Raw genomic sequence first — 12753 nt, forward strand, 5'->3', positions numbered from 1 at the left:
TGTAGCCTTGAGGGTGAACCTCTCAGGGGCTACAGGGTCTCTGCTAAAGCCCAAGTACTGAAGACACGGCAGAGACCTAAAATGAAGTCTGTCCATGGGAGAGCAGAAGAATTGACACACAATCCAGTTTATTACCTCCTTTGGCTAAAAATGTGTGATAACGTTTTATTTTCCCCAAATACATTATTCAGAGTGATGGTGTGAAATGTGCCAAGTGATATGAAAATACAAACTAAAAATGAAATGAAAAAATGGTCATATGGAAATGCTGTAATAATGTACCCTCCCATCAGGCTTGTAACTTAAGTTTTTTGTTAAGCTCTGTTTCGTATTTCTTTTGCAAATAATTGTTCGCAGTGCAATTGGGAGCTGCTTCAGCTTATGTGTCAAACATAGCAACTTCAGGACTAAAAAGGAGAGATGAGAAACACAGAGATGGTATTGTCTCAGCATGGTGAGACTGGCTCACAGCATAGCTATGCTGCAAAATGATGTAAAGGATGTGTGATATGCAAAGCAGTCACTCACAGAGAGCTCTCATGTGACACATGGCACTTCTGCTTCTTGTGGGAGAACAAAAGTGCTTCTATGTAATTCAGTTCGTTAGGTTTTATGGCTAAAACTATCCAACAAAATATGCTTTTTCCAAATATTTTGTTTGTGGTGCTGGTGTGTGTATTGAGTGTGTGTAGCAAGGTCTTGATAACAGGGGAGGTACAGAGGTGGCTTCTGTGAGATGGTGCTAGAAGCTTCCCCCATATCCAATAGAGCCAGTGCCAGCTGACTGGAAGACGGACCCACTGCTGGTCAAACCTGAGTCCATCAGTGATGGTGATAGTGCCTCTGTGATAATGTACTTAAGAACGGGAAGAAAAAACTGGTGCAACATCAATTGCAGCTGGACAGAGGAGTGAGAATATGTGAAAGAAACAGCTCTGCAGACACCAAGGTCATTGAAGGAGGAGCAGAAAGAAGGAGGTGGTCCAGGCAGACCATGGTGAGGCTGGCTGTCCCCTTGCAGCCCATGGATGTCCACATGGAGCAGATACCTGCTTGCAGCCTGTGGATGATCCCACGTCGGGGCAGACGGATGCCCCAAGGAGGCTGTGAGCCTGTGGTGAGCCCTGCTGGAGCAGGCTTCTGGCAGAACTTGTGGACCCATGGTGAGAGGAGCCCAAGCTGGAGCAGGTTTGCTGGCAGGACTTGTGACCCATGAGGAACCCATGCTGGAGCAGTCTGTTCCTGAAGGACTGTACACTGTGGAAGGGACCCACACTGGAGCAGTCAGTGAAGAACTGCAGCCTGTTGGAAGGACTCACGTTGGAGAAGCTCATGGAGAGCTGTCTCCTATGGGAGTGACCCCAGGCTGGAGCAGGGGAAGAGTGTGAGGAGTCCTCCCCTGAGGAGGAAGGAATGGCAGAGACAATGTGTGATGAACTAACCACAACCCCTGTTCCCTGTCCCTCTGTGCTGCTGGCAGGGAGGAGGTGGAGAAATTGGGAGTTAATTTGAGCCAAGGAAGAAGAGAGGGCTGAGGGAAAGGTGTTTTAAGATTTGGTTTTATTTCTCATTATCCTACTCTGATTTTGATTGATAATAAATTAAATTAATTTCCCCAAGTCAAGTCTCTTTTGCCCATGACAGTAATTGGTGGGTGATCTATTCTTGTCCTTATCTTGACTCACAAGACTTTCGTTGTGTTTTCTCTCCCCTGTCCAGCTGAGAAGGGGAGTAATAGAGCAGCTCTGGTGGGCACCTGGCATCCAGCCAGAGTCAACCCACCACAGTGTGCAAACAGTATTTGCTAAATGAATTTCTTAATAGAAATGTGAAGTGTATCTTAATCCTTTATTTGCTCTGGAGAAACCATGGTGCTGACTCCTGGGCACGACCTAGGTTCCAGCAGAGGTGCCTTGTACATTTGTAATAAAGTTATGCCAAATTACTGTTTTAAAAAACTTCCCTGGGAAGATTAACTATGTATTGCAGCAAATATAATAACAGCAATGCATTATATACAAGAAATACATCTCAAGACTAATTTTTAAAATCTTAATTGAAAGGGAAGAGTCCATGTACTGAAAATTTGTTTTGTTCCAAAGAAAAAGTAATAAGTGGCCCAAGTTTTCTCAAGCTCCATGTTTGAAGTTGCAAAAGGCCAATGGCTTCAGTGTTACAGGCAGGTGGAAAGTTTGCATGAATAGAGTAATACTGCCTCAAACACTTCTTTTATAAATTAATCACTGGTGTAAAACTACATCAGTATTAATCAGGAAAGCAGATAGTAAATTCTCACCTCTCTCCAGACAGATTAGATGTAACCTGTAGCTTGATTTTGTTCCCTCTGCTTACCTGAACTGGTCCAAACCTGTAGGCTGTGGTGTGTTCTGGCTGCTGGATGTGAAACTGTTATATACTTCTTGCCTACTGTCATGTCCGTAAAGTTTCCCTTCACATCTTTTTGGCCTTACTTAGGCTAAAAGCAGTACAACATTGCTTGTAAGCATTCTAAAGCTTGATTTAAAGTCTACAGAAGTCTCCTAATGTTACTGTATCTGGCTAGCTTTCTTGTTTAAGTTAGCTATACTTTCTACTTGTACTTTCAGTTAGCTGTAGTTTTTGTGCTCTACATCCCATTAAGATTGAAGTTAATGGGATTTTCTCCATTGAACGTGAGATTGCAACAAGAAATCCTGTGCTTTGGCTTCCAATATGCCATTAAGAGTTCAGTGATGGCAAATGTAAAGTGATTATTCTCACTGAGCTGGGAAACACTGTGAATCAAAAATGCAACTGTGATTCATATTCATGTGGGAATGTTTTTTAGCTTCCAAAGGAGGTCCAAGGACAGGAAGTGGAAGCGTAATAACCGGTTTGGCTTGATGAATGTGCTCAGAGCTTTAGTGAAGCAGGCAGCTCAACTATGAAAGAAATAATCACACACTGACTTTATGTTTCATTTGTAGATGAAACTGTACTTCATCTGCCATAACGTAAATGCATGAATCTAGTCGGGTCCCCTAAGAGACTTTTTGCCTATGTTAATAATTTAATCAGTCTTACACTAGTATGTGTTTCTTACCCTTATTTTCTCAGTAACTTGATGATGTTGATGCTATACAGTGAAAGAATTCCACAGCTTTGGAACACTAATTGAATAAATGAATTGTAGGAATAACTTAGTATGTTGTTGAAAGGAAATGAGTTGACATGGACCACTGTGAATCTGTGAATAACTCTTAAATCCCAACCACAAGAGCCAACTTAAATGCATGTGTTACGCTTTCAGCATCTTTTTAATGACAGCCATTTGACTATTTAGGCCACATGCTGCTATAGGAAGAATACGCTGGAATTTGAGCTAATGTTAGTCTTTGATTTATATCGTGGCTTAATTCACATACGATTTTTTTTTTTCCTTAGAATGGCTGACTCTTGAGGAATTACTGTCAGACCTGTAATGCTACATCTTTCGTTTTTCATTCAGGCTGTTGTCCATAATCTTGAACCTTGAGGGGAAGGAAAGGTTGGTAAGAACCTTTAACTATGGGAGATCTCTACAGATTTTCAGAATTTAGAGATAGAAGGGCCAGAAATTCTAATTAAAATCTCTATTTTGAAGCAATTTGTTGAGTATTTAAACTTGAAATTGGTTTCTTTCTTATATAACCATGCAAATGTCAAGTTTCAGAGTATTCCGTGATATAATAACAGCATAGCTGTAGCCCTGAATTAGATAATGGCTCTAACGGTACTTACCAAAACTTTGAAGGTGGCAGAGAAAATGTATAATCTCCTTAGGGTCAGCACTCATTTTTTGTCAGCTTTCTGCAGAACTGAGGTAGTTATATTAATATTGAAAATGCAAATGGACAATCTGACAATGTACCTCAGAACCTGGAGTTTTTTTCCCAAATCTTTGTAGATGAAGAGTTTTGTACTTTGGAGCTGTAAGTTTTAAGATAGATACAGAAGACAAATTGAATTCTAGGAAGATTTCTGCTTAGGCAATTGCCTTCTCTTAAGCACCAGAAGCTTTGAAATAAATGCAGAGGTGTGTGTAATGTAACGCATCACATACAGACTTTCTTTGGTGCATATGTAATGGTAATTTCAAGGTCCATGTGGATGTTTGGGGCAGGGAAATTTGCATTATTCTCCTCTCTCTCAAGTCATCAAGTATCCTATGATTTATAATATTTTTCTTTGGAAACCCTGTTCTGCACAGGGAAAATCTACATCTCTGAGGCCTAGAAAGGCAAATTGAGTAAGATATCTTGCATTTGGTTAGCCGGTGATATAGTAAAGAGAAGTAAATCGAATGGTAGCAGTTTATGTATTTTCATGTGTTTTTTATTCACATACTATTTTACTGTGTTTTTAGTTTTCCATATAAAAAGTATGCAAAGGACTGGTTAATCAGAAAAATCATTCTTAAATGTAAATCCACTGAGTAAACCCAAATCTCATTGCAGCTAATATATCTAAGAAAAATATTATTTATTCACAGAGCTTGCATGTGGCTATGAGAAAATATACTTTAGTTAGAAGTAGGTGTAAGACGGAAAAATGTTCTGAATATGTGTGTGCTAGTTAAAATACAGTGCTCCACTTAATACCAGAATTTGCTAAACTGTGATGCTCTTAGAGGGCACAAGCATATGCTATTCCTGGCTATCTCTGCTTAGCAGCTGCAGACAACCTGGAAAGGAATTTCAGTAATCTTTATAATGAACCTATCTAAGCAGAGAATCTGCTCTTCTTTCCTCTCCAGAAATAGGGTCCTAGAGACCAGGGCCTGAGGAAGCTTAGCTCAGGTTATGGTCTCGTGAGATTGATTGAGCCAATCTAACAACTCACTGCCACTGGAAGGAGAGAGACTTCATTCTTCCTTTTTTATCCCTGCTCCCAACTGCACAGAGCTGACACCATGGCCTCTGGTACCCACTCACTGGAAACCCAGCTCACTCATCAACCCCAATAATAAAAAGTTCCTAAACCAAAAGCCCTAAACGTTTTCTGTTCAGAGTCTGGGTAGTAGCTGGGAGCAGGAAGGAGCTGCGCAGGTGTACTGGTTTTAGTATCTGAGACAAAGACGGTGTTTGAAGGTAACTGGGTTTGGGGACCCATGATGTGCTTGGTTTGGGGAGACTGCAGAGTGATAGGTGCTCGTACTGATTGCTTCTCAACTATGAACAGTGGGCTAGGGAGTTATGAAAAGAGTGGGCTGTATCCCACTCCCAGAAGTAGGGGGCTTCCCTCTGCTATTGGGAAGGGAATCAGTCTTGGGAGTGTGTTGCCCAAGAGTTGCAGGGAACAGAATGGAAGACATGTCCAGGAGAAGGCAGTTAAAACAGGCAGGGGGCTGAAAGCATGAGTAGAGCTGACAAGGCTGGTAGAAGGGTAAGCAGTGACTGCTGGAGCCACACTATCTTCTCTTGTCCACTCACCACCCAACACTGAACTCCAGAGAAAAGTTGAGAGGCAGCGATGTGGTCCCAGCTGCCAGAAAGTCCCTGTACCTGTCTGTCTACAGCTTGCAATACTTTACCCAGAATGAGCCAAGATGACTTCAATCTGTCAAAACTTCCTATTGAGAGTGTAGTAGGGAAGCTACTGATTAGTGCTGACACATGGATCTTATTCTGGTGATTGCTCCAGCTGTCCATAGATTCAAGATCTTTGGATTCCAGTTGTCACTTGTGTGTTTTCCAGATGAGCTCCTATTTATTTTTAGTCTGGAGGTTGTTGCATATTGATTCCAACAATAATTTTTCCAGCAATCGTAAAACTTTCTGTCAACGGTAGTTTATTCTTTAGTGAAAAGGAAGCTAAATGTCTTGGATGCCTTGTAGGTTATCACTGAAGAGACTAAGTTTTGCAAGTGACTTCTGTCTGATGCTGAAGCCCACTGTGAGCAAAAGCCTAGAATTAATTTACATCTACCTTCTATGGTTTTAACATAGCCCAGATTTGCAGCCCTTCGCCTTCTGTTTACATCTTCCTATTTCACCTCCAGTTCTTCTGCAGCACCGTGTCTTCTGGAATATATTCCACAGGAACATGTTCCTAGTTTAAGAATTACTGCTGTAAACTGAAGTCCTGCAGCAGTCTCACAAGGAAGTGATGATTTGATGTGATAAGGGATTTGCCTGAACCTGTGACTATGATTGTCTTTTCTATGCTTTGTGTTTGCTTGTGTTATATTATTGCAAATGAGATTATAATCAGATTGTGGATTCAGTGCTGTGTTTGTGTATAAGTGCATTTAAAAATTCAGAGAAAAAATCTGAAATTTTGAATTTTCTCTTTTCCCTTCCTTCCTATGTAAGGCAAGCATTGCTCTAAAATTACCTAGTTTAGGTAAATGATCAATTATATTAAGTGTCTGTCTTAAAATATGTACATCCTATCTTCACGTTGTGCTAGAATATATCCATGAAGTCTAGAAGTGGAATAAAAATTTTAGTTTTTCATTGTAAGCTTACATAACTGATATGCTCTCTGCCCCCCATTTTCATTGAGGAACCTATAAATGAGTTGAATGAAAAATTAAAAAAAAAAATAAAAATATATATATTTGAATACACTGATTTGTGATGTAAGTCTATTGTCTAGCTTTATTCTTTAATGTGCATTAGCAGATCTTTTCCTGTGAAACAAAGTCTGACCTAAGGTACAGAATGAAATGATGTAGAGGATCTATCTCGAAAGTAACATATTTAATATGGTTTTCATGTCTCTTATAATCTCACATTTTAATGTAACAGACTGGCCACACATACACTATAAGAAGTGGTAAAGCTCACTCTTGTGGTATAGTAAGAGAAGTGCAGAAGCAACAGCCCTTTATTCTTCAGTGATTTTTGTTTGCACGCAGAAATTACAAGTGACCCCTAAACATACTGCTTTCTGTAGATTGATCCTTGGTATTTTCATTCTTCTTCTCCTGATGAATGTGGTTTCTTTTGTTCTGTTTTTCCTTCTGTGGTATAAGGAACTTTACAGGATGGAGGCAGTGCACTATCAGGCTGCTGGACATGTGTTGATGCTTACAGCACCACTAACCAAAGCTGCTTTACTAAAACTCACTGGTTTTTCATCAATCATGAAGTTCCGAATGCAGCCAATGAAGGAGTTGCGTGTAGTCAGGCTGGATGTTAGCAGAGACTCTGGAATAAGCAGATTTAAAAAAAAGAAAAAAATATTAGAGCTCATGATGACCCAAATAGTCGGTTTGGTGGCAGAAGCTTTTCAATTTGCTGCTAACTGCAGCTCTGCTGAATCTTCTGTGGGTCTTTTAGAATGTCTGGACTACTGCCAGTGCCCTAGTGGCCATGAAAATAGGTATGGGGAGTTACCCATACTCATGTAAAACTGTTGATACTAACTAGTCAATAGAAGTCCGATCTTGCATTTTTTGACAACTACATTTTCTTTTAAGTAACAGACTAGCTGAATCCCAGGGTGCATGTTAGTAGTTTCTTTTAACATTACATGTATTGTCATCTGTGTCTGATTTGTTAATTTGCATTTAATTTACTGTATTTACATTGTATTAGTTAGCATTATATCTTCTTTGTTGTTGTGAAGTTCATTATAAGATTTTACTGTGCCAGAGTGTTAACAGCATTATTGAGCCAATGTATGGCATTGCTTTAGTATTCTATAATTAATGTAGAAATAAAAGGCTCTATTATGAAGCAGAACAGCATTTGCAATCAGCACTTTATATTACCTCTCTGGGAAAAGTTCTGACCTAGTAAAATTCCAGTTTGGATTTAAAGAATGAACAGGCATCTGCACATAGATTTTATTATTCCTTTTAGGCTCATTTTTCCTCCTGCTAGTGTGGCATGGATGAGAACATCTTGCACTCAAGCCACTAATCCAAGATAAGCAATATACTAAATTCTGTAGTTGGATCTGTTCATGATTGACATGCCAGGCACAGAGAAATAATGCTGCATGTTTCCAATGACAAATGTATAGGAGATGACTTAAAAATTGAATCACGTAGTGTTGATTACAGTTTGTATGTGAAGCCCAACAGAGTAGCTCTGTCTGTTGAATAAGGGAAGTAAATGTAGTAATCTTGGCCCACGCTACACAGATGGTCTGTGAGTCACAAATTCACATTAGCAGACATCTGTGCAATAGAAATCACTAGTAAGAAAAAGAATCTTCATGTTTTGTCTTGTGTTCCAAGATGCTATTGCTTGAAGAAGAAGAAGGAAGCTTACTAGCAACTAAACCTTAGGACTCCGGTAACAATGGGTTTCCAATCCCATAAATAAACAAATCAATCACTTCTTGAAAAAACAGGCCATACTGGAAAGTGGAAAAAAGCTATTTGTTTTCTAGCTAGCTGACTTCTCTACTGAGTCCATACTTGACCCTCCAGCAACTGTGAATGTTTTGGTTTCAATGAAGCAGCACTTTTTTCTTTTAGAACTCGAGGCAGGACATTTCTGATCAGCTCTCGAGCCTTGGGATTTTACACGTTGTTCACACGAGATATATTTTGTTGTTTTTATAAATTAAATCCAAGTCTATGCTTTCTCTGGAAACCGTATTGAAATTTGAGAACAACATACCACAAAGCTGCCAAAAACTTACCTGGTACACCTCCAATAAACACTGGCTCCCTGTGGTCAATTGCCCTTGGATTTAGCGGCCCTACCACATGGTTGACTTCAGAGTCTACATCCAGCTGCACCACATTAGCATCTCTAATGACTGAAAGGAGAAGGAACAGTGATCAAGAAGACTGTAAGAAGTAGCACATGAGTTTTCTATGACAGACAGGACTTATCTGATCTGAGTAGTTTGATTTAGTGTTTGCTAGCTTGGGTGTGAGCTATCAATACCAGTGACAGTACTTGGGTAGATTCTGGCACAGATCAGGGCCAATGGAAGATACAGTGTGGGAGCAAGGGTGCTGCTGAGTAGGGCTCTTGATTGTTGGCAGCAGGGTCTGTGCTGCAGGGTATGAGCACACAATGGCATGTGGCTTAGAGAAACTTTGCCAAATCACTGCTAATAGGGGATATACTAGAACACAGTGAGGTTTCCTCCCTGCATGTGTTCCTGAGTTTCCTCCAAAAGGAAACCAGAATGCATAGGGAAAGGGTGCACACTCAAGTCTCTTCTGAATGTGCACTGGGAGATATCCCAAGCAAGCATCTAGACAGGAAGGTAAGGGAGTTCAAAGTGCCTGACATTTAGAAATTCTTTTTGACTTTCAAACCCAGGAAAAAAGGATGGCTGTCTGGCACAGGGCAAAATCCTGACTATCTCCCTGTGTGGCCTCCCAGATCTGTCCTGTTATTTGACATTTAAGGGCAAGATATACTTGTGCCTACTACATTCTTCCAACTTATTTAACCTCTAGTTGGGAAAAGGAGAATATCATCTGGTATACAATTTAGGAAAGGTTGCCAGCAATTCTTGTGTTCTTTGAACAAGGAGCCTCCATTTTTGCTTGTTCTTCCTATAAAGCTCTACAGGTCCTGTGTCTGAGGGAGGGATACAACTGTCTTTTTCACACAAACTTTCATCTTGACAGATGAAAAGGAAGAACTGAAAACATGACCCCCTTCCCAGTGCACTAGCCCATGGAGATGGATATCTGGGGAGGGAGAGCTGGCCTGTGTCACCTCACTTAGAGGACAATCATGTTTTACCAACCTGCAATTCGGTGCCACCTGCCATCGCAGAGACTCTGTTTCAGTGTCACTGAAGTTGAAAAATCCCTGATTCCATTATTCAGTTTCACAGTAACCTGAGGAAAATAATGTAGTCATCACTGTAAACCCCTACTGTTCTCTTTTTTCCTTCAGGTTGAACAATGCTGTATTTCCCACTTAAAAGATGACTAGTATGTCAGTGAAAGGAAAACATTATTTCATTAAATTCTTTAAAATAAAACACCTTCCTAATTCACAGATTTAGTTGTTTGGACTTTTAAAAGATTCAATAATTCTGCAGCTTTTCTGATTTGAACTCAGGGAATTGTTCAAGAAGAGATTAAAAGTAACAGCTAATTTTACTCAAATTTTCTAGTACTGCTATCCTGTTATTTCTTGTGTGGTAAATTAGTGTTTCAAGGCATCAGATGAGTTTTTGGCGTCTTGCTAGCCACTTAATAAAGAAAACAGTAGTGAAAAACCCAAGTATGAATAAACAGACAAGATGTGAGAAAGGAATAGATAAGGAATTTAAGAATGAATTTTAAGTTACTTGTTCAAGCTTACCAGCGAATTTCTGACAGAGCTAAAAAGTGAACCTAATTCTGAATTTTGCATCTCTTCTTTAGTTACATGGATTAATATTTTTCTGTTTGAGAATGCTAGAGAAGTGGCAGAGCAGCCTTGTGTCCCTGTTGCAGAACACAAGATTCCCAGTTGGTGATGCTGGAGAACTCCAAAAACCAGTCTGGTCACTCAGGCTTTTCAAATGTCAAAGTTGCCCCTGATAATCTGACACCTTGTTGACTGAAAATATTGCAAGGAAACAACTTTAATTTTAGAGAATCTCAGTTTCCATGTAGTTGCAACTAAAAAATTTTTAAACTTTTGACCACAAGGACTCCAGCAAACATAAATGAAATGATCCTTATGTTCTCTTTCATCCACCGTTGGAGAAAATATATAGGAGCTACAAAAGCAAATGCAGTATCACAAGAGAAAGTGGCTCCTTAGTAAATCACCCAGACAAGCTGTACTGATAGAGATGCATACATTTAAAAAACAAATTATAGGTGCTGATTGTTCTTATTTGTGCAGCATAAAAGTTCTCACAAAACAGGTCTTTGGTATGTATTCAAAAAAGAGCAGAGAGTTGATGATAAAAAACAGAGGTGCTTACTAAGAAGCTAAATGGCATACCTACTGCAGGGACAGGCAGGGAAGAGCGACTTTTCCAGGGTGAATTTTGTTTATGAATTGCATATTTGTTATATGATAAGTGAGGTTTGAAGCAATAAGTGAGGCAATATCTTTTGTTAGACCAACTGATACAGCTGGAAAACCAGACAAGTTTACAGACATGCTAACTTTCTATCAGATCTTTACATAAGCAGTGCTCTGGTAGACCAGTTACATACAGATGCAACCTTTAAGTGTGGCATGATACTGCTGCAGTGTGTTCTAAGTTCTCTGTTAATTAATCAAGAACTAGCTACAGCTGCGACAATGGGCTTTATCTTACCTAATCAGCTGTCAAAAGTTAGGTGCCTAAGTGAAGCACCTGTTGTCCTGTCTACAGTCAATATAGAAAAGCAGATTCTCTGACTGACAGCTCATATAGTCACCTGTATTAGACACTTGCTTTAGGATAGGATAAATCATTGTGTCTCTGTTCTTATAAGAAAGGTGGCAGCATGTTTCCTCAGGAGTTGCATTTCTAAGTGAGGTACAGCCAACCTCACTTGAATATTTTTCCACTTTGGTTGACAGATACTGGGTAGTACATTGCAGTGGTTAAAGAACATCTACACTGCTTAGTCTCTCGACTATTCCCTGAGTTTATTTTCTGCAAAAATGATTTATTTTCCTTCTGCTCTAAACTGTTGCTTGTTTTGTCTGCTTAAACTGTAGCTTATTTCTGTATGCATGCCATGTGTGGCATGAAGGGACCCAGGTTTTAGCGATGAACATATTCATAATAAAAAAATAGCAACAGCAAGAGCTATCTGATAAGTTCATTTCAAACCTCTCTCTTTCAACAGACAGCATTACAAAAATCCAGAGGCTCTAGAAACCAAGATCAACAATCAGAACTTCCCCTTTCCCTCATTCTCCCCACCAGACACCTGTATGTTAAAAAAGAAGAGACTAAGCGGAACTCTGACTTCTCTTTTAACAAACATGAAATAAAAATTCACCAACAGTTACCTTACTTGTAGCTGTTATACATTTTTAATGAGTGGATGAAAGAGCAGCACCAAAGAATCAGTGCTCTTGCTTCTTTTTAGCTGCTCATTACATATTTATAGTTGGTATCATTAAAGTGATCTGATTTTGTGTTAGGTGGTGTGTTTTGTATTTTAAAAGAAATATCTGGGTTGCTTAACCTACACAATTAATATATTTAAGAGAGGAATAAGAAACAACTAATGGCAAATAGTGAAAAATAGCAGAGCCCAAGCAGGTAGGGGAGGAATCAGTCAAAGCAGTGGAGGAAATGTGACCTTCATTATACCTGTCCATTTCTCATGTGCATGTTCAGGTACTCTCCATTCACGCTGTGACCATGCAGTAGAATTCCTGAGCTGCTTCGGGGACGTATTTCAAAAACAACTTCAAATTTCAGGCCTAAACTGAAGGATTCATCTGTGAGGGAAAAAGAAGAACATTCTTTTTGTACTGAGTTAGTGATGAAATTAGACATCTCTTCAAGGATTCAAAGCTCCAGGGTGGAACTTATTTGTTCTGTCTTTAAAACTATTGGAACCTTTGCCAGTACACACATACTTGAAGAGATGGCATGGTGTGCCATCAATGACCCATTTCGGCTTTTGTTTTGCTTATGTTTGCCTGAAGTACTAATAAAGGTTTGTTTATTTTTCTCTTTATTTAAAAAAAAATATTTTGTTTAAAAATATTTCTTAGCAATTAAATGGGTGGCAGAAATTAAGTTGTATTTTTTGGCAGTTTCTTATTGTGAAATTTACTAGACATTCAGCAGTTTTTACAGTGAGTGGGAGTTCACTTGAGCTTTGATGATTCAGTAGAAGAAACCTCTTTTTTC

At 39.4% G+C, this 12753-nt stretch overlaps 1 protein-coding gene across 1 annotated transcript in view; it reads right to left on the reverse strand.

The window, feature by feature from the left end:
- Positions 1-6593: 6593 nt before the first annotated feature.
- LAMA4 (laminin subunit alpha 4) overlaps positions 6594-12753 on the reverse strand; it is a 98116-nt gene continuing 91956 nt past the window's right edge. Inside the window, exons 35-38 of the mRNA XM_005510268.3 lie at positions 12205-12335; positions 9691-9784; positions 8620-8739; positions 6594-7172 (exon numbers count right to left, since the gene is read on the reverse strand). Of these exons, the coding sequence (XP_005510325.2) occupies positions 7027-7172; positions 8620-8739; positions 9691-9784; positions 12205-12335 (491 nt within the window). The 3' untranslated portion in view covers positions 6594-7026. The remainder of the gene's footprint in view (positions 7173-8619; positions 8740-9690; positions 9785-12204; positions 12336-12753) is intronic.

The sequence above is a fragment of the Columba livia genome, chromosome 3 (assembly GCF_036013475.1).
Source record: "Columba livia isolate bColLiv1 breed racing homer chromosome 3, bColLiv1.pat.W.v2, whole genome shotgun sequence".
NCBI classification, from domain to species: domain Eukaryota; kingdom Metazoa; phylum Chordata; class Aves; order Columbiformes; family Columbidae; genus Columba; species Columba livia.